The sequence below is a fragment of the Poecile atricapillus genome, chromosome 1 (assembly GCF_030490865.1).
Source record: "Poecile atricapillus isolate bPoeAtr1 chromosome 1, bPoeAtr1.hap1, whole genome shotgun sequence".
NCBI lineage: Eukaryota > Metazoa > Chordata > Aves > Passeriformes > Paridae > Poecile > Poecile atricapillus.
Window position 1 is genome coordinate 174280126 of NC_081249.1, and position 23478 is coordinate 174303603.

A 23478-nucleotide genomic window follows, 5' to 3' on the forward strand; every position below is an offset into this window, starting at 1 on the left:
AACTTTGTAGGGACTCTTCTCATGTGGAAAACGTTTTATTTACTATGCTCTGACAAGACAGGATTTGGTTTACAACTAATGGTGTATTTTTCAGAGAGCTTCAAAGGAAAAGAATAAATAAATAGTATACAAAGGTGCATGTGTGAGGGATAAAAGACATTTACCATGTAAAATGCTGCTATAAAAGACCCCAGGTGATAGCACTGGAAAATATTACACAAAAGAGCGGACAGTTGTACAGTTCTAACCGTTGTGTACAGTAACAGGATTACAAAGAGAATGAAATGTTCCTTGATTAAAACAAGCTGATATCCCACCTGGAAAATCCTGGCCAGGCTGTCATTGTTCCTGAGTGACCCTGGGGCAGGCACAGGTTACAGCTGAGCCCATCCCTCACTCAAACACCCTGCCTGACTCTTCCAAAGTTCCCTCTCTCGGGAACAGCGAGACCAGCTAAAACAACCTTTGTTTCCATTCTAACATGTGTAGGGGTGGAAAAGCTGTTCAAAACATTAAAGAGAAACAACTGAGGGCTGTTACTATTCCAAGAAACAAATTAAAAGGCAGAGTCTGAACTGCCCGGAGCGCTGGCAGTGCCAGACAAAGTCAGACGTCACTGGAAACGCTCAGCATCGCTCAGTCCCTGGGAGGGGGACAACAGGTTCCATCACCTGAGGGTTTAAAAACCACTGTCTCATTCAGCTGTAATTTTTGCATTATATCTTTACTTCTGACACTGATAATACAGACACATTGACACATTTTGTAAAGAGAATAATAAATTGAAGTTTTTATAGGCAACTCATCAGAAGGATGAAACACCTCCCAGATCCAGCTAACAGTTAGCAAGCTGTTTTCCCTGGAAAACATTAACACTGACAAGCAATAAAGGAAGGCAAATGAAAAGCTATGCCAAAGTGGCTGCATTGTGGGGGTTTGTCACATAACCTCATAAAAACCATAAACTGATGTAAAATCAATTCACATCTCAAATAATATACACAAAACTTTCTAAAGGATAACAAATAAAAGCTGCTCTTCACATAAATAAACCTGTATTTTCTCCTTAAGTTCTGGAACTTATTTTTTCAGATCTAAAAAATTTCAGTTAGCAGAATATTTTGCATTTTTGCATTAATTAAATAACGCGTAAGAACCAAGGAGAACATAATGTTTTCCTATTTCAGGCTGAGGTTTATTCAGGCATTATTCAGACTGCACTAGTAGACTTGGCTACAGTATGCTTCACATTTTCACAGAGGCTGGCTGGCGACATGTACATTATGAAAAAAAAGAAGAATAAGCAGATAACCATGTCAGATAAATACATTCCACTCCCTCAAACTGAACTTGCAGACACAATTAAATTCTCTTTTCCCTCTCCAAATGCTTCCCACTCCTGTGGTTCTGCCACAAGAACACAACATTTCTTGTCACTTCAGTCCCTTACTACATTTCCCTGTACCTCCCCAGGCATTTTTGCTCCTTCTACCACACAGCTTTTTAAGAAACGTGATGTCTTCTACTGCTAACAGTATTCTGGTCCCAGGTAACATCTCTTACCTCCACAACTCCCAAGTCACTTGGAAAACTCATCTGGGCCGCTCAAAATTAACAAGCTGCCTCTCAGTTCTGAGGATGCTGTTGCCCTTCACTACTTCTTCCACATCACCTCTTCCCTTTAAAATACTTTCAATAAACTCCAGCCTTTCATTTCCTTTTCTGAATTTCTTCCACATTTTTTTGTTAGAATTATAAAGTGAACACAATGACAGTGAACACTTTAAACTCAGGATCTCAGCTGAGCAGTGCATTTAAATGTTAAAGTGTTAAAAGTGTTAAAAATACTGCATGTCCTTTGTACAGAATTATTCATTGTACTGCTTCCCTTCCCAAGCCCTCCTTGGCACCTTCTCCAGAAGACCAAAACCAATGGCAAGTTCATTACCCGGAATATGGATTTTAACTCTTGTTAAAGCACTCTTGTCACATGGCCATCCTCTCTACACCTGCTCTTGGCCTCTTTGCTCCAAAGGCCCTGGGAACACCCCTGCCTCCCATGGCCCAGGTCTGTATTGCCAGATTTAAGCTGGGAACAAGTATAACATGCTGATAATGATCATCATAATTAATGTACGGAGTCTTGAACGAATTCTAATTTCAAAGGTCAGCAATTTGCACCCATAGCCCTTGGGTTTTCAAGTTTCTCATGAAAGGAAAAGATACCATATAAGGATTTTGTATTTCAGTGTTGAGAGTCCATAATTTATTTGGGGTTTGTTTTTTAAACTACACTGGATTTTAAATAGTAATAGAAAAGAAAACAAAACAAAACAAACAAAACCACAGTGGAACACAGGCTGAAACTGAATGAATTCCCTCTCCCAAAGTGACAAAGGTTAAATTCTTAATATCAACTACAAAATTAAGTTTATCTAATGGATTTTTAAAAAAATAAACACTAAAAATATTGAGCTGGACATGCACAACAACCTTTGCATTCCCAGGTAGCACAGTAACTGTGCAAATGAGGGAGTATTATTGATATAGAAAGACAAAACACATCTTTGCAGTTTTATTCATTTAATCCTAGTATTTTATGTGAAGTATCACACAGGACATTATCTCCATTTAACAAAAAAAGCTGGTAAATTCATTTAGGGATTTATTAAGTGTCAGCCAGACCAGTACACCTTGCACATAAATGAGATACATGCTGTAATACTGAAAAAAAGGTTAAAAACCAAGTAAATTATTTTTGCTTTATTTGTTTGCTACATGTTAGCTACACTTGCTGCACAGTACATTGCAGGGCACCTATCTGCCTCTTACAGCCCACATTTCTTCAAATGCTTTTTATCACTATCAGTGGGAAAAATGGATTTGCATGTTACAGATGGGTTATCATTCAGAAGTATCAAATAACAACCATAAATAAATTACTCTAAACATGACATGAGCATAAATATAACACGGAATCATAAGAGGGATTTTAGAGATAATTTACTTTCAACACCCCTGCCATGGGCAGGGACACCCTCCACCAGACTAGGTTGTTTAAAGCCCAATCCAACATGTCCTTGAACACCCCCAGGAATGGGGCAGCCACAGCTGCTCTGGGTAACCTGTGCCAAACCCTCAGTTCCCTCACTGTAAAGAATTTTTTAATAGCTAATCTAATCCTACCCTCTTTCAGATAGTTGCCTGGAAGATATGTTATCAAAATATCAATAACACCTTAAAATCAACACTGCCTTTATGGCAATGATAGACTGCTACTGTTCAAAGTTCATATGGAGACTTCACTGTAGAAAAGACCAGGCAAGCCTACCTTCAAATTCCATTATTCCTGCAAAACCACATTTTTTTAAACACACAAATACAATGACCACAACACTACTACAAGATCAGAAAGTACTACTTTTAGAATACTGAATATAGCTTCTGAAACTACAAAACAAATCATCTCAGTCTTAAAAGGAAAGCTAAACTGTTCAACTGCAAAAATATGGAATGAGCAGCAATCTAGAAAAAGCATCAAATCAGAATACTGAAGATAGGGATATACTATTTTAAAGTAGAAAGGAACTAAACACAGAATTGTAGAATGATAAAATGATAGAACGGTTTGGGGGCTGGAAGGGGTCTTAAAATACATCCAGTTCTAATCCACCTTTCACTAGACCAGGTTGCTCAGAGCCAGAGAAACAGAAGTAATTGTTTGATACTAAACTCTGAATTCCAGCAACTAAAACACAACATAAAATAAATAAAAATATATAAAACAAATTAATTTGGATGGTCATCAGTGTTTAAAGCTTATGTGGATTGGAGACAAAAATAGGGATGGTAAAGCAGGGAGCGCTCACTTGGAAATCTGTCCTGTGTGCACCTCCAGCCACTGATTTCCTGTATGATTTTTGAGCAAATTTCAGAATTTAGCAAACACCTTTTTTTTTTTTCTTCAAAAACTAAAAAAGGAGTAATGTTGTCCTTTCTGCAAGTATCAGAAGAAGGATATCCAAATATGTTGATGGAAAACCCACTGGAATTCTAATCTGTTCTTTGATGCTGACATTGCAGGAGCTTTGGGGTTAACTGTCATTTACTTTAAAAGAGAAAAACAAAATAAACAAAAAAATACTCCACAAATAATAAACCCCAGCAAAGCACAGGAGAAGTACAATTTTATACTTGAAACAAATGTTGGGAAAGAAGAAATTCAGAGTTAGTGATAGAGGCAGAGTGACATTTATAGCATTAAATACTAAGTATTGTACATTTAGAAAGGGAAAAAATTTACTTGAACCACAGGAAAACACTCCCAATTCACTTCAGTGTATAAAACCAGCAATGACCAAGTTAGCTCTTAAACACCTACCTTTTCACATTTTGAAACAAGGTCTAATTGGGATAGTTGACTTGCTAAAAGTGAGTCTTCTATTCATTTACATTTTATAACTGTGAAAGGATACGAGGAGTTCCTTCTGTCCTACACACCAGGTAGAGACAGGCAGCAATGACGTGGGTCGTCTTTCTGCCCCGAGTCAGATGTTTGCTCACTGCCATCTTGAAAAAATTAAAGGCAGTATCCAGACAATGTTGATTGAGTTGAAGCTGGTTTCCCAAGTGGTGAATCTGGCGCTTCCCTAGAAAAATTAAGAAGGAAAAGAAAAGCTTAACAACTATGCAGTTAATGTGCTTTTAGGTTGGAGTCTTTTAGTGTTGGGGGGCGGTTTTAAGACAAAATTAAGGAGGCAGATTTTGGATTTCATCTGTTTTTGAAATACAGTGATCTCTCGAGTTTCAGGAACTATTTAGCCTCAGCTTCTTAGGACAAAAAAAAAGCGCCTTATTTTGGACTGTTAAAATTGAAACACATGCAATCAATGAGCTCTGGAAAACAAAGCCACAAACACAAAAAAAATGACAGTCCCACAGAGGACCCAAGCCATAGCCAAGACTTCTCAGACAAAAGATTATGCCCCTCTCCCTTAACATCATTTGCTAATTAGCACTTGATTAGGTGTAGCCAAAAACCAGAGGTCATGATGTGTTTGACACTGATGTGCAAACAGAGGAGACATTTTGCAGCAGCTCTCCAAGAAGTGATGGAGTTTGCTGGTCCTCTGACCACAAATGAAGTCCACACGGAAAGAGCTCTGCTCCTGGCTTGCCCATGATCCCAATGATGGGAGGCATTTCCTTCCTCCTAACACGTTTGCACCCCGGCCTTCATTTGAGGCTTGTCTGCCCGATTACTTAGGTTAGCTTGTGGCTTCAGGAAACAAATGTGCCTTCACCCTTAAATAAAACAATAAAAAGAAAAAAGTGTGTTTCAGATGATTCATGACAGGAAGTGATCCAGCTGCTGGGACAGATGCGGGAAGCAAGGTCCAATCTGTCCCCACAGCTCCTGCTTCAGAAGAATGTGCCGAAGACAGCTTAAGAAAAAGCTGGGGGAAGTCAGGAGGAAAGCAGAGTACTCAAGCTCCTCAGCATGCGGGGTCAGACAGCACATCAAGAAAAATCCTTTAATTCAATGTGCCGGGCAGATGTTTCCAGCACACGTATTTACAGGAAACTCTCATCTGTTCCCTTCAGAGATGTCAGGAGCAGCCTGTGGAAGGGGCACAAAGGTGCCTGCCCTGCCCACCACTGCTCACAGGAAGCAATGGCAACCACATGATGCTTCCCAGAACGCCATTAGCTCTTGCAGAGACCACACATCCAAATTTTACACAAATCCCCACACCATCATCACTAATAACATGGTAAAAATGCTTCACCTGTGAACAACCTTTTGCCAAAGATGCTGGTTTTAACAATAAGTGACTCCAGCCAGGCAGCTGGGCTCAGCAGGACTCTGGCCAAAGAGGAGCTGCCACAAAGCAGCAGCTTCTCCTTCCTGCACACGTGGGAATTATTGCACTCACCACCAAGAAAGATATCCTTTAAGGCACATTGGTCAATCAGGTGTAACATGTTTGGACAAAGAAGTAAGAGCAGAGCATCCATCACCCTCCATGGGAGGTGTGGGCACAAAAAGCCACTCAAGGATAATCCTAAACCCTATTAGGTGAACAGTTTTTCCACTGCCATCAGCAGGCCCTGGACTGGCACTCACCAGCCTCAAACACAAATACCACAACTTCCTAAAATTAAGGTACTAACTAGCACCTGGTCTTTCCAGAATTTCACACTCTATAGTCTGTATGCTGCTTCTTCTGTCCCTAAGAAAGAATCAGTTTATACTCATTAGGGGAGAAAAAAATGCACTTGAGTGCACTAAAAACTCATTTTGCAGTGGCAGCAAAGCAGCTTCCCTTCAAAAACAAAGAAGATACCAAAAGAGGAATAAAGAATAACACAGAGGAAGATACTTGAAATTAATTTCTTTCATAAGCTATTTTCACCACTGAGCTGCTCCCATCCCCAAGCTACCATTAATATTCTGCGTATTTAACCTTTTCTTAATTTCAAATGTTGAAATATAATTAATTCATCATAATCCATCCTAAGAAAACAGTATGTTTGTTTGAGCAATATATGCATTTTCAGCTGAGCTCTTCATCCACCATCAATATTTTAAAGACGAATTACTTTAGGGAGAATTGTCTACTGAAAAAATACCAAAGAGATCTAAGAGAAAGGTACTTGTCTATTTAGGAAATGATATTTCTCTGAATGTTTTACTCAGCCTTCTGCAGACCAGAGAAGGCTTTAATTCTGTGTGTTAGGACTCCCTCAAGCTGCTCTGTGGTATTATATCAGTCATACAGTTTGTGGAAAAACAAGACAACTGTTACACTATTGCTTATCCCCAAAATGAACAACTTAATTCAGGACAAGAATCATCCTAGAAATTATGTGTATCTTGATGACTAATTTAGTTTTGTCCTTATTTGTGAGAAGAGAGAAAGAAATGTACTGCTTACAGCATCATCTAAGATAAACATTTACATTCTGTAACCAGTCTCCTATTTACTAAAGAAAGATCAAAAGCATTGTTGTTTCCCCATCACCACCTCCGCCCCTTGAATTTAACATGACAACAAAATCTTATTTTTCTGGTATCTTATGTAACACTATGAAAAAAATAGCTGGAAAAGTTTGCATTAGCAATCAGGCTTCTAGATTTCTCCACAGGAGACTTCAAGATATCCTTTACTCCTTCTGGTTCCTTCCCAGATTCAAGAATGCACGTCAGAGAGTCCAAGGAAAGGCAGGTATCAGCTAGATGCTGTCTCCTCAGTACTGCAGTACACAACCAAGCCACTGTAGAGTGCCCTCACCCTAGTCAGATGACAACCAAATGTGTATCATTTTGTGACTTCCAACCTGTTCTTCATAGCTGGCCAATCTGGCATTTCCAGAGTGAAAAATTTGTCTCCGCAACATTTTATTTAACTATAAATACAGCGATTTAATGTGTTGGTATCTGAAGAGCAGATGTTCATACATAGAGAAATTTGACTTAAGATAACAACTGTTCAAAATAAACCCTCTATCCAGTGCTCCAGTTACTGCTGACAAACAAGAAAAGAGTCCAAATATTCATTCATACTGCCAGTCCCCAACATGAGAAGTCCTCAAAACTGAGCAGTGGCAGCCACAGACCTTGCTGAGCCCTGGGATACAGCTCCCCCAGAAGCAGGGTCAGTGCAGGGAGGAGCTGCCGAGCAGCTGCAAGCTCCAGGGCTGGGAAGATGAGCAATTCCCTCCAGCAGACCTACAGCACTGCATTATGGCCATCAGCCCTTGAACATCCTCCCACTCCCACTGCTCCTCGCTAGCTGGGTGGCATTTATAACCCTGCATTTGCTGATTCCCTCCTGTGTCCATCTTTGCTGTGACTCCCAGCGTGGCTCCAGCCAGCCCTCGCGGGGCACTGCCGCTCTCGCCGTACGCTCCCAGCGAGCTGCTCCCGCCAGCTGCAAGGATGCAACAAGCCTGGGGATTGAGGATCTCAGCCAAAACAGTGGGAATATCCAACAATACAATTCGGTTTATTAGCAATCTGCTCCACTCAGTGTTCACCCCATTCCATCACAGTGTTACAAACTCCAATGAATTCTCTACTGGATGGAAAAGAACTGATACACCTGTCATGCTCTGGGTTATAGAGCACTTAAAACACCTTCCTTACTTTCTAATCCATTTTAACCTGCAGGACAGCTTTTTAAAAAGTTTCAATGTGACCCTGGCTCCAAAAAGCTGCAGCTACTATCTCAGTACAATAAAGGAAATATATTCAAGTGGAAGAGCCAGAATTAAGTACTGCATTTTTTTTTTTTCAAATTGCTATGTAGAAGCACAAGTTATAATACAAAATATACAGAGGTAAAACAAGTCTCTAAGTAGGTACATCTTTTATTAGTAACTTGCAATAAGCATTGTCCCTTTTGGGCCTTACAGGTTTTTGACAGATGCTGGGATTCTTTTTTTAAACCCCAAGAAATAGCACCTTTGAGGTCAAAGCTTACACTTCATGCTGCCTTTGCAATTTAGTGATGGCAAGAAAATTGGCATCTAAGTTCCTTTGGGAGAAGGGCAGGGAACAGTGTCTTTTTAAAAAGGCAGGACAAGCCCAAGAGCAAGGTTTCAAAAATCCCCCCCCTTTCCTCACCAGTAAAAAGTAATAAATTTTCTTTTAAAAAGCAAAAGAACAAAAGTCTAGAAACTACAGAAATTCTGCGATGCACAGAGCACACACCACGCAATTCCCATTTATTTCTAAAGGCTCATCATACCATCGGGGTGGTGGGGGAGGCAGGGGGAGAAGTGAGAGAAAGAGAGAAGTTTGCACTTCTGTAATCAACACACAAAATCAAGTTCCCAGGCTACCAAGTAGTAAAGTTTATCACGCTCCTGAATCTGCAGCAAAAAACAAAAGGCCCTTTTCAGCTTTTAGTTCCAAGCCAACTAAAAAAAAAGTGTTTCTACCGATCTACTCTGAGCATGCTGAAAGAAACACCATCATCTTCTCATCCAATGCCAACCTCAAGGCTTTGAACAGGCACAACAGACCTGAAGGGACAAGTTGACATAAGACCCCTGAACACTACTATCCTTTTATTTCAGATAATTTCCATTCTTTTGACAGAGGAAACAGTGATTATTACAAAATAAAATGTGTAGGCTAGAAATCACTGTCAAAAAAAATAGATTTGCAGAATATCTTGGTTCTATTAAATGCTTACACAAGAGGCAGTTGAAAGCAAAACTGCAGCTTAAGTTATAATAGAAGCGAAGTAGAAAAAGAGGGAAAATCAGACATATTCTTTACAAGCAATTTTCTTTCTTTTATGATCTCATTACTACAGAAACATCTTGTTCTCTTCCCCTATGCGAGAGGAATTATACCTTTTTTTGGATCCCTTAAAAGTCAGTAATGTCAAGCATCTACAGCTCTACATTACTCTTATCTGGCTTCTGCCTGCTCATCTGCAGCCTTTCCTTCAGTCTGACAGAGGCTGTGACACTGCTAGTTCATAGTACTTGTCAGGACAAAGCATAAGTTCCTAGGGAAATAACAGGCAGTACAAAGCCAGAGCCTAAATGAATTGTTATTACGATACTAAAGTGCATCATCAAAATCCAGGCATATGAATTTCCCCCCTTTCTGCAATTTGCTCAAGGGGCCCTGGAAACTAGTGCCACCTGAAGCAGGGAACAGCGTCATGTTAACAGCACTAATCCTTCTTTTGCAAAAAGGATTGTTATGGTAACAAACACTAGATTCTATTAAAAGAAACATTTTGGATGGTTTTCGCTTCAGTGTTCATTTACAGAATTTGAACTCCTTTACCGACTGAATTTTATGTGCAGATTTTGTTCTGCATTTGGGTTTTCATTCCTTTCTTTGAAAAGGCTCCCCTAAAGAACTCCAAAAAAAAAAGGGAAAAAAGAGCAGTTTTTATGTGTGAGCATCCCTGCATGCTTTGTCACATCTTTCAATTTCAGCAATTCCCAGCTCAAAGCCTGAATGAATTTCCTGCTCTTTGCTCTATGCCAGGCTTCTATGTTATTTGTATTACAAATCAGTAAAACAAACAAACAAAGGCACAACAGGGACAGTCCAGTGAGGCTACTACACTCATGAAGGCTGGTCCCAGCAGCCTAATCAAGGGGAGAGTCCTGTGATCAAAGACAAGAAATCATTTAAAGGGAGGGAAGCGAGGCGACGGCTGCAGCGTTCTCACCGAGCATTTCCAGCCACACACGCAATACTGGGAGTGAGGAACACATTTATCCCTGGGAGCCTGTAAGGAAAAAGGCCAATGAGCAGTAAAAGTAGCAGCACAGCAGGACATTGCAGCAGTGCTGACCCAGCACAGTAACAAGTTTAATTTTATCAAGGTTAGCTAAGAGTTATTCCCAGTAACACCTAATTGCCCGTGAGGAAAGTGATGACCATGCTGGCCTCGTGCCCACACTCTGCCTGACTCGAGCCTAGCTCCAAATCCCTATCTTGCCATCTGGTTGTGGGTGCACCCCACATCCCCAAAGCTCTTCCACACAAGAACTTCCCAGTTCCCCTATGGGATGTGTCAATCCCCAGCCTGTGCACCCTGGAGCCAGGGAACACTTGGCCTCGCTCCGACTGATGCATCCCCAGTGCTTGTGTCACCTGGCAGACCTGCTCCAGGGACTGCCCAAGGGTACACTCTGTTCCTCTTATCTCAGCAGAATAAAACAGTTCCTGGCCCTTTCACTACGATATTTCACCAACTGTGCCAGCAAAACTGTTTGTGGCAATGAACAGAAAACCAAACCAGTAAACTGACCTGTGTTAAAAATAACCTTGTGAAATAAAAAAGACTTAATCCAGACCTGTTTACTGAAGGATTGATGTGTCCTCTTTATCTCTGTAGGGCCAGACCCAGACTATCTGAGTGCAGAGACCTGCATTCAATTTCTCTGCCCGCTGACAACAATCCAACCCATCCATTTTGCCTCCCATGAGAGCACCCCGTCTACCAGGTGCAGGTCCCCCCTGTCCTGGTAAAGCCCTTCCAGAGCACCTCAAAGGCTCATTCACTCATTCAGCTAAAGAGAACCATGCATCTTTAAGATTAATGACTTAAAAATTCAGATGGTGGTCACTGCTGCAACCACTTTTTAAATATTTGATACTAAGCTAGCTTTCTTTTCACCTAGAAAATTTGCCGTTAACAGCTCTTCTCAGCATTTACCCATACCTCTTTAAGTATTCATTCCCTCAAAATTGGCCCTTGTATTCCATTAATGCCAAAACAGGCCTGCAAAGCACATACATAACTTCTCCCACCCCCCTCCTGAAGCACATTTTCCATTCCCTGATCCTATGATACCACTCCCACATGGAGAGCCTCTTTGCATACATAGCAACTGACCATTTCAATTAATTTGTTTTAACCACTCTGAAAAATCTGGCATCGCATCTGGTTCCTCTGATTTTCTGCATGCAGTTTCTGGAATTCTGCTTCCATCACAGGTGGCATTTCTGCTGCTGCCATTTCATTCCCATTATCCATCTAACTGCTACCCACACTTCAGCAAGCCATACGGTTGATGCAGAGGCTGCACTTCACCTATTGCTAATCTTGCCCATCATCCTCAAGACAGCAGCTTGCTCATTTCTTAACCCTGCTTAATTATTCTTTTCAGCACAGTTAAAGAACCACTTGCTCCTGAAGTCCTTACTGAACTTCACTTACGGTGTCAGGTTGGGAAACCAATGTCAATGCTGACATTAAAAGAAAACAAAAGCAAAAACACCCCAGCAAAACCCTTATCTGTTGATTCACCAGCATTGAAGAAATTGGATCACAACTCTTTTAAGTGAAGCTAAAGCCCAAGCTGTTCCTGCAGACAGCGTTCCCACCTCCAACATGACATTTACATGGCCACACACTGATACAGATGAGGGAATTTGCTGTGCTGAAAATCAACCCAAACACCAAAAAAAGCTGAATTTTCATTTGGACCAGTTCCCTCACGTAACTCAACAAGCAGCCACCCATGCCCTGACGGCGGCAGAATGTGGCAGGGGCGAGGAGAAATGCTGTCAGCAGCCACACACACATGGATCAACTTAAAGCAAATGTGAGACTGAAGCCTAAATGGGTCAAAGAGAAAAGTACACACTATCCCTACGTTTCCTCCTGCTTCGCTGCTACTGCTCCCAGCCCTCGCTGCTCCTGCTGAACAAGGAAGCTTACACCAAAGTCTGGCTTACCACAGTTTAAACAAATGCTATCACGCTCATTACTTATTTGTCTATTAGAATGATTCAGGTCGTTTCAGATTCATTTTGGAAGAAAGAAAATATGGGGTTTTTTATATCCAAAAGTTTAGCTAACAATTTTTTTTACTTGCAGAAGATTTGCAGCTGTTTCAAAGTTGAAACAGCTGGAAAGCTGCACTACTGGCAAGAACTTTGAGCACATGTAAGATTAATGTAGCATAACCCATACCTGTCTCACATTAAGGGAATTGGAAAAAAAAAATTAAAATACCAAAAGCTTTTAGATAGTGGTGGGTTTTCATCATGCAAGATTTCCTTCTGAAAGCACCACCAGTTAGGCCTTGCTTTAATCTTCCTCTGTATTGTTTGGACAGCAATTTTTTTTTTAAAATTACATTTTAAAGGACAGTTATTCTTAGAGATTTTTCTCTGTCTATACACATACAAACCTTTTCCCTTACACTTATCAATTACCAGTTGTTACTCTTGTCACAACAAGAAATGGAACATTTCTACTGTCACACAGCAATACTGCTGATCCAAGCACTACCTTCAACCACCAAAAATCATTTTTACATCACTGCAAGAAAAAGAAAAATATTTGCTCATGACATAATCTGGTAGTTTTGAAAAGATCACTTTTTAAAAGTTTTAAAAACCTGGAATTCTAGCATTATGAGAATGATAGAACCTATCTCATAATTTTACAACGTAGAAAGCATTTAACTAACAAGCAACCATCATCAATCTACACAGCTAGAAAAATTCATTAATACAGCACAATATAGAAAAAAAAATCCACTACCTATCGGTAAAAGTTATCAGTATCTTTAAAACAAAACAAAAATGAAGAGTGAACACAAAGGGATCCATTGCTGCAGTGGAAAACTTTGCAGATGCGAGCAGCATATAAATCAGTGCAGTGTTATCTGCTCGCTGACAGCCAGCTCTCCTGCCTTCCCTGCAGATCAGGGCTTTCGCGAGGCACACAAGAGTGAAAGCTGACAGGAGCCATTTTTCAGCCTTGCAAACACCATGGAAGCCGACAGGAGCCCCGGGAGTCACACTGCAGCTCATGGATGAGGAGGATGCAGGAGCTGATGGTATCCCCTGCCAGAACTGCCACTGAGACCAAGGGACAGGGACAGGAGCAGAAGTAATTGAGTTACCACAGCTGAACAATTACCACTTCCCAGCTGCACTGCAGCAGCCATTAGATAAGGTCACACATACTAAGATTGTTTAAAAAAGCCCCCCAAAACAATCTTCCTGTTTAATCCATACTCCCTGTTATAAAAGCCAGTGCAGCCTTTCCCTTTTCCTGCCAAGAGGCCCCTGTTTATCCCTGTAAACCTTCCCTACTTTCCTTGTCCACCTTTAACACACACCTTTTATAACATGTCTGAGAATTTACTTGTCCTCAGACACGTGCAGAACAATTTTCCTCTCCTACAGCTCAGCCCTGCTCCTCTGCACACCGGTTGTTCTGTCAAAATACAACTGTTAGTGATAAGTTATTTCCACCCTCCATCATCCAACTGTGCAGGCAGGAAGGACCATACAGACAGACACTAATACCCACTCTGCTCTCAGCCTCTACTTAAGGTTGCTGCTGCTTCCTCAGAACTGAAAAAGGCCTGTGAGCCCAAAGCTACTTTCAGGCTCTTGTTGTGAGGGTTTGTTTTTTGGGCTTTGGGGTTTTTTTTCCTTTCTCTACCCCTATAATTCCACATACAAATCTAACAATGGGCAGTCTCTTCACATCCAGACCCTACCCAATTGGTAGTCAAAGAAGATGACACAGTCATTTCAAAAAAAAAAATTCATAAATATCAACTAATTGGCGAGTTTCTTAAATCATCAAAAAACATGAAAATACAGTGAGAAGGCACCAAGGTAAAACGATGGGGAGAGAAGTAGTTGAGGGGGTGAAGAAAAAGAGGGAGTTATTAGAGATATCAAAGGGATAAGAGATAAAACATGATCTAAAAATGGAAGCAGAGAGGACTGAAATCAAGCAGGGAAAGGCAGAGCTGTTACAAAAGCAAAAAAGACTGTACTAGGTTAATACTTATTTAAGGTATTTTTATATGAAGCTGATGAGTGGTCAAATACTTATTCCTTTATATGGAAGGGATAAGAAACCTGGCAGTTAGGTAAGACAGCATCAATCTTTATCCAGGCTTCAGCTAAAGAATTAAATTCCGCCCTTAGCTTGTCCCTGGCAGCTGAGTCCATCAGCTACAGCATTCATGCAAGCAGTGTGATTCTGCAGGGGCTGCTCTCCTTTAGCACCATAAACGGCCTATTTAGATCAAAGCTACAGCTGCCCTTGGTAATTGCACCTCTGTCCTGCCCAGAGATGACAGAAGACATTATGGACAGAGCTTCAGCCTCAACTTTGCATTTCCTTCCTTTTTAAACTAAGCATAACTGAAGGTTGCCACAAATCTCAGCTAAACCATGTAGTGAATCAGTGATGCCATTTATCAAGTCAGTCTCTTGTGGTATCTACTTCAGCCTGGAGTTGGAAAGAGATTTATGTTCAAAGAGAGAATGCACATATTTCAGGAACAGCTTTGTATTTCTTTAAACAATAACATTTATGTAAGTCAGACGTACAGACTGTTTCAGTAAAGAATAAAAACTACAATGCCATCTACATATTTCTAGAGAGCCAGTGTGGCCCTCTTAGAAAGTATTTGGCATATCTGAATAATATTTATCCATATGTTTGTGATGCCTTCCCTTTATATGAGGCTACTATTTATGTATGGGATGTCCTACATCAACAACTGTTTGGGATGAGGAAATTCTCTCTAGACTTTGTTCCTCTCCTCTGGAGCCCTGATCACCCTAGAATAAAAGATTGAGAGCATGGCTGGGAAATAAGGGGTGGATATTCATAGACCAAGAAACTGAACTTAGAACCTTCACCTAATTATCAGATATGATTTAAGAGAAAAGCAAGAGATCACTAGACTTCTGGAAGATGAGGGAAGTTTAAGCCATAAATAGATACAAGCATGAGTTCATGCCTAAGGGCTAGTATCATGAAATTAAAGGAAAATGTAAGCACTATGTTAACAGGACCTTACAACAAAACTCACTGGACCTCATAATAGTTTCCCAAGGGAACTGGTGGAAACTCCCACTGCTCGGAACATATGAATCCAGTAAGGGCAAAACACAAGAAAAATTCATGATATGGAATGATGCTATAAAAGAAAAATGGCCTAAGATGATTTACTAGGTTAAAGGAAGTTCTTATGCTTTTGCAAAACTGTAACCTTCAGAGAGAGGCTGCTTTGCATGACAGAATCATTCTGTATTCTGAGTGTACAGAACAAAGGAAAAAAATCCCTCCACCCTATTTCCCCAAATAGCCACCACTGCTGACTTGTACAACAGCCTCCAGCCTGGTCAATTTGACACAGAACAACACAGACCTACTGTCAGTCACACAGAACAGCCTGACCTGGACAGCAAAGATCCACCTACTCAAGTTTCTGCATCTTAATTTTTTTTTCCAGTCACCACTCCAATCTAGTTTTCCTAAATTAAATATTTATTAAATATGAAACTGCATTAATTATTTATTAAATATTGTATTAACAGCACATCCCATAAAAAAGAAAGAAAAAAAGAATCCCAACAATTGTTCATGCAATAAAATCTGAGAAATTATCTCCATAAGCAAATCTTCAGATATCAACTTCCTTTGGTCTTCTCGATGATCCACTTACCTCCTGTGTGCCAGTCCTTAGTAGTTAAAGAAAATTTTAGGTAAGCACAATTACATTTTTCTGTTCTTTATGTGCTGAACCTCAAAGATCAATTACAACAGGGCTTTTTCTGTGCAGCCTGACTCCAAGATAGGATGTGAGATCATCCATTAAACATACGTATCCAAGACTAGATGCATTATTAATTCCCTTTCCTCTAGGTAATATGGTATAGTGAAAAATAGCTACCAGAGAACATACTGACTACTAAAGACTTAAACAGAAATCAGTGGATTTATGTGATGATTGCTACGCAGCACCCTAACAGATCTCATTAAATGAGACGTGGATTCTTCTCCCCTGATACTGCCACTGCTCCTACAGGATGCTCAACACAAGAAAGAGTATTGATTGCAACAAACCCACAAAATAGTTCTGAGACAAGCTTAGGGAATGATCTATCTGAATTTAACATTGCTTGGGTCTGACAACTGACAGGTCCAAATTTCACAGACTTTTCTGATTGGTGACAGTGTTTAGATTTTTTTTTTTAAATAAGCGGACTATAAAACACAACCTGCCTGAGAGTTTCAATCAGGCAGGTGCTGTGAACACCAAAATGAGCTTTTTCTTTGACTTTGTGGAGCTGTAATCAAAGAAGATGCCCTAAGGAATCGCTTAACATCAGCATCATCTTGAACCTAACTAACATATTGCTTCAATACAGTCCACAGAGTAAATTCTATTTACTGACCTATTTCAAGATCCACAAAAATAAACAGATACTTCAATCAACTGCCTGCCTCAGACCTGAGCAGCTCCTCACTGAAGGCCTCAGAAGTTCTATTGCTACATTCATCAGCCTCAAGGACCATGTTTTCCCTCTGCAAAACAATTATAATCTGGCCCTTCCTACCTTTTGTATTTTATTCAAGTGTTATGAAAACCAGAGAGGCTGATGAAATTCTGCCTAGCTTTGTGCAAGATAACCTTACATCCACATATCCGTGTCCCTGGTAGCTACAACAGCAACAGGACACAACGAAGTTCACATTTCCCTGTGGTCAAATGCCATCCTACTGCACTCTCCTACAACCAGAAGCATAGGTGATGCTTTGTTTAATCCAGCTTTTATTATCTTAAGCACTCCACTCCTACTAAAAGCCATTCCCCCTATGGATGGGAAGCTGAACTGGGCACAACCAAACATTTCTGAGGGCCTCAGATCAGCTGTGGTTTTACCCTCTAGTAACAGTGACTGTTACCATTTTGAAATCACAGCACTCAAACATCTTGTTGCAAGTGGTTGTTATTATGTCGTCTCCCTTTTATGCTTTCTACATACTGAATCAGGAATGGGCATCTGACACAAGAATCCTTCTTAGCTTAACAGGGAGCGAGTGCTTCTGGAGATGGAAAACCACACACAATTCCCTATGCTGAGCCATGGAGGCAGGTGACAGCCCTTAACTTCTGCTGCAAAATTCAGAGGAGACAATTACAAATTCCAAATTTACTTTTTTAAGAACTCAATTTTCATTTCCATGCGACTGCTTACACTCCCTTATGCTCTCCTTTATCTTCTGTTTTCTTAGGATATTGAATTTGGTATTTAATACTCAGTGTCACCGTAATCCCACAACTTGACTTTGCTGGCATGACAAATCAGTGTTTCTCAGAAATCCAAAACAACCTTAAAGCTTTTTTTTTCCTCTATGTCAAAGACCTTGATCAACATCAAGTTTCCTCTTCTTCTCAAAGCTGGAATCAAACACTGCAATGATCTCAGAATGAAATTTATCATACATGTCAGATCAGAAAGTAAATGTTGGGGAAAAAAAATTACCCACACATTCAGTAGGAAAACTGTGTAGCTGATGGCAAAAAGAACATCTGAGCACCGCTGTAATTCTGCAAAATGAACATTTTTTCTATTCCTAGTTCCCCCAGATCTATAAGAGGCTGCAAACTTCCCTTGAGGAGACCATCTGCCATCAATGCATGGTGGACACACCATGGACAGAGAACACAAAGAGACAGAAGTATGTTTATGATCCACAGGATGTCTAACAACTTTATTTTGACCAAAGCTACAGATACTCATTTGCTCTCAAGAAAGAAGCTGGCAGCAAGCAAGAGTTAACTTTTAGTATAGGGCCAGCTGGAATAACACAGACCACTCAGACAACAAACGTCACCTCACAAGCACCCTGGATTTGTTCCAAAAATCACTTGAAAAGTGGTATTCTTTCTTGACACGCTCAAGGACTGATTCAGCTTGCACCAGAAGCAGTTTTTTGTGGGTTTTTTTGTGCTTGTTAGGAACCATAGTTTCTAAATCTACTTTGAGATGCCTTTGAATAGTCTCAAGATACACGTTTTCCCACAGTATCACTAAGCAACCTTGTAAATTATTTTCCTTGAATTTAAGTTTAAAAACAAGATTTCATGTAGCTAAATATGTCAGATTACTTCCCCACCTCCTACCTTCTAAAAAGAAGAAACATTAGATATAGCAATATTTTTTTAAGGTGGAAAGGGACAGTATTTGCACAGCTATTCACGTACATTAGTACTGCTATGAAATCACTTACAAGATTTCTGCTGACATTCAATAATTTTATTTCTAGCTATTCTCCCTGAGCCTTCACAATGAGGGAGCAAGCAAACATAACACCTGCTTGGATTTGGCAAGCTGCAGAGGGCTCAGGATAATAAGGCAACCCCTCTAAAATCTCCTAATTTATAGATGCAGATTTGCTGACAATAGGAGGACAGCTTCATCCTCACCTTTGAAAATTAGTATGAATTTGGATTAGCAAATTGTGAGGATTCATCTCACATTTAAAATGGAGGCTGGTAATTAGAGAGGAGTGAATAATAAATTAAGAGCTATTAGTGATTTACTGCATTTTCATATAAAGTCTGTTCCCACTCTTCACTCCACAGCAAATGTAGGGTAAAAAGCAGGAGAGGACACACAAAAACCTCAGCCTGAAGACTAATTCAACTGGACCAGCTGGGTCTGTACTTTTCATCATTTTGTTTTTTGGTAAGAGTATTTTCCCTATTCTTCTTGGATTAGAAGAAAACTGCTTTTTTCTTTCATAATAAATCAGGTAAAATAGCAGAGGATGAAGTTGCCAGTGACAGTTGAAAGGGGAAATCCAACATTCCCCCCCACCCATCTCACCACCACCCCTTGCACCAGCTCCCAGTGCTCTTAAGACTTTGTGCTGAGACACAAGGGAAAAAGACAAACAGTAGGTTTTTACAGGCATCAGCCAGAGCAAGAAAGAGAAGTGACACAAGCCTTGGCAAGAACGGCAGCCACAAGCCTTGAGTGAAGCTCATCAGTAACACACACCTTCTATGCTTTGTCTAAGATTATAGGAACTTCATCAGATCACAGAATGGTTTGGGCTGGAAGGGACCTTAAAGATCATCAAGCTCCACCCCCCTGCTATGGGCAGGGGCACCAGACCAGGTTGCTCCAAGTACCCTCCAATCTGGCCTTGAACACTTCCGGGGATGGGGCAACCACAACCTCTCCAAGCAGCACCAGCCAGTGGCTCACCACCCTTAAAGGGAAGAATTTCTTCCTAATATCTAAACTAAACCTAACCTCCTTCAGCTTAAAGCCATTCCCCCTTGTCCTGTCACTATGTGCCATGAGAAAAGATATCCATCTCCTAATCTAATTTACAAATTGTCTTTTCCCATATAGAAGTATTTCTATGAATCTGAGCTTGCACGTATATGCACACATGTCCAACGGAACCAGAAATGCATCAGCTGGCTCTGCCAGACTCTGGAAATAGTACCAAGATAACTTTTAAGGATGATCACCCATGCTTTAGCACCTGTGCTAACTTGTGAGAGTGTGGCTGGAAACCACAATATTTATGTCTCCCTTTTAGACAAGATAACGTGATGATTTCTAAAAAGGAAGGACATAGAAGGTGGCTTTGTCTTATATATCAATTTTGTAAGGACAAGAAACGAGCAACCTCAGGTTCCTTAGCTCTATACTGTTATCAAAGAAACCCTCAAGCCTCAGACCAGGCCTAATGATCAGTGTCTGCAGAGCAACCCATTCTCAGAAATACATCCTAAGTGGATGGACTACAAAACAAAGTAGCAAATTCCTACTGTAAAAACGTACAGAGTGCTTTTTCTGAATACTGATTTAGAAGAGCCATCAAATAGCATATCTAAGGTACAATGGAAACACTAATCAATACATTCTCTCTAAGGAATGATAACCATACAGGAGAAGGTGTGGGTGTAATTCCTGTACATCCTAAGTGATTCCACAAACCCAGCTCTGTGTCTACCTCAGAAACTGGAACTGATTCTAATCTGCTTTCTTAATAAAATGCATTTCATATTATACCACCCAAAAGTACAAATAATCTACTGAGTGGTACTAGGGCACATAAAGGCAGAATATAGAGCTTTCTTCTAAAAATCCCATTCCTAATTGATTTTATTAAAAATTCATTTATATTCTCATTTGCATAATATAACTTCTTAGGGAGTCACACATTTGAATATAATTAGCCACTTGTTTTGTAGCATTCAGTGCTAATGACCTTTCCTTGAAGAAAGATCCATGTTTGATTTCTCTATTGTTCAAACTTAGGAGAAGCCTCTTTGGGTAGAAAACACAGGAATCCTCTGAACTGACTTTAAACACCTAAGCAATCAATGGCCTTTCCAATTAATTTTCGCTGTGTTTGTTTGGGACAGCTTTGTTGGAACAGCATGAAGGCTTTAAATCTTGGTGATTAAAGCCATCTTCTAGGTACATACTTGGTGTCCCAAACAGTAATGCCAAGCAAATACAGCTCCTGCTGACATCCAGGGTAGGTTTACACAGCATGGATCAAAACCAGGCTTAAGTACGCTAAACCCAGCTTGCCACACTGGAGACTGTGTTTGAGGAGACCACGTTGTATTTCTCTCTCTATTTTTTAAGTGTCATTTGCTTATAATTTCTATTAGAAAACAAAGTCAAAAGAAAAATCTCTGTGTAGGAAATAATAACATTCATTTTTCAAGTGTTACATTCTTAATGTAGGAAATTACATCTAAAATTACCGCAGTAATAATGCCTTCAGGAGGAGTATGCATTTGAGAATTTTGTTCCCCCTCCTGCAATTACTTAAACTTCCTTCCTTTCTATCTACATTTAGCACTACTTAGGTTTACTCTAAGCAGCCTAGTACTTAGCTGTTTTTATTGTCCAAAATTATTTAATTATTTGAATACAAAGAGGGGGAAAACATCTTCATCGAAAGAATAGTTTGCAACTTTAAACTCATGATTTCCCATTCCACACTTAACCATAAAAAACCAGTTCTGCAAAGCCTTAGGAAAAAATCAACTTTCTTTACAACTCTAATTACTTCACAACAGCTGAGGAGAAAAAAATTGCTACATTTTATATATATGTTGCAAGATTTTTTTCTATATAAGGGAAAAAGCATTACATTAACTGAAGAGATTGAAAAGAAATTGTGCATTAGGAGCCTGGATTTCCTTTTTTAAAGAGCGTCTTTCCAGAGCAGACTGGAGTTCCTGCCCTTCCAAATTCACCAGGTTCAATTACATCTCATTCATGAAACAGGTTATGCCCAGCTTATGAAGAGACATCACTCTTCAGCCTTTCACCTTTGCTAAAACATTCAATACTTGTGTATTACGCTCCTTCATTCCTTATTGCAAGCCTTCATAACCTCAGCACCCAAAAATGAATCACACTGTCTACAGCCCAGACATGGTCCCACACACTCAGCATCCAACCTCCTAAATTACCCCATGTAACATTCTTACATGGTCATAAACCGTGTGAGAGAAAATTCCTCTCTGAGCAGCTCTCACAAGAGAAAGCCCAAAATTTTCAGAAAAGGCTCTACTTTAAAGACATGGTTAAAGAATGAAGTTCTCTTTCTCACCACTCCTCCCATGTAATTACACTTGAGTAAGTATGGCAATGGCAGAATTGAAACTTACTTTCCAGGCATGTTTTGAGCTGTGTGTAACAGCACCACCTGGTGATTGAGGCTGTACAGGATTTTGAACACATCCACTAAGTTTAGGCACAGTCATCAGCACAGAAGAAGAGCTTCTAAGTCTGGTTGTGTATAATTTGGCATTTTTTTCCCATTAAAAATACATGTAATTTTTACCAGCAAATTGTAAACTTTTGTGATTCTTTTAAAAAATTATTCAAACTCCTCAGACCTAACATCAGCTGACTTCTGACGGTAAGTAAGGAAAACTTTCGACATAGGAACATTCAGTTTAGTAAAATACAGTAACTGGTTCAAATGTTTTAACATACTAGGTTAACCAAATGATTTTTTAATGGTTTGCTTTTTAGTTCAGACACATGGAAAAGCCACCTCAGAACCAGAAACAGTCAAGTCTGGGTTACTAAAATACTTGAAAAATATCAAATTGGATGTCATGTATGCTGTATTTTCTGAACTGATTAATATATAAACAGAATTAGCATTTGGGTCCTAAAAGGCATTACAAATTTTACTGCTGCTCCACTGAAGCATCGCAGAACATCTAATACACATTGCTGGAAAAAATCCTTAGGGATCCTGAAACGAAAATACATTCCCCAAAGATGTCACGAGCGACAAGAATTCTGTTAGAGCTAAGCATTTCTTCTTCATCACTCCTTTTTAAGATGTGACTAAATTAGCACAGCCTGCACACTCTGGGGTGTGTGCTGGGAGGAGGGAGGGGGAGAAAACGGAAGATATCAAGGCCTGAGGCACTTCAAGCAGAGAGCATCCATCTGCCAGCAGCAGTCAATGAACAGAACATTTCTAAAAACCTTCCCACTCATATTAAGTCAAGCCAAAAGAACAAAAAACACCTTCCTTCACTCTGACTGTGCAGGACTGAACGTAACATGACAGTGGGTTATATATAAATGTTTAAAAAAACACTAAGAGAAAAAAGAAAGAGAGGAGCTCACTACGCAGCTCTGTGTTCAGCCTCTCCGGCTGCAGAACAGGTTTAAGAGGCTCCTGCTCATCTCTACGTCACCCATTCCCTCCTCCAATCTGTGGTGGCATGTGGAGGAGTGAAATGATAAAAGGAAAACAAGAAAAGGAAAAAAAAAAGGGTTGGTTCTTTTTTGGTTTTTATTTTGCTTGTGAAACCCCGATGCTTTCACTGTCCCGATAAAGAGGTGCATTGCCCAAGCCAAGGCCCAGCATATTTGGATGAAGGGGGTGGGAAGGGGCAGTCAAGGGATGGGAAAGGCTGGGATTGAACTGGCTTTGCTTGTTACAAGGTGCCTGTCGTGGAACTGGACTCCAGAGCTGCAGGATTGTGATGGCAGTGCCACTCAGAGGAGTTCCCAACGCTTTAGACAACAGCTCCTTCCCAGCCACACACCACACCAGCCCAGCCCTCTGTGCTGCACACAACTGCAGGGAGGGCAGCAAACCCCAGGCCAAAGATAACTTGCCTGTGTGTGCAGAGCTGTTCTTC

The 23478-nt window shown here is 40.2% G+C and overlaps 1 protein-coding gene across 1 annotated transcript in view; it reads right to left on the reverse strand.

Annotated features, from left to right (window-relative positions):
• The window catches only part of BRF1 (BRF1 RNA polymerase III transcription initiation factor subunit), a 174205-nt gene that overhangs the window by 126349 nt on the left and 24378 nt on the right, over window positions 1-23478 (reverse strand). Inside the window, exon 3 of the mRNA XM_058832496.1 lies at window positions 4476-4649. Coding sequence (XP_058688479.1) covers window positions 4476-4649 — 174 coding nt within the window. The remainder of the gene's footprint in view (window positions 1-4475; window positions 4650-23478) is intronic.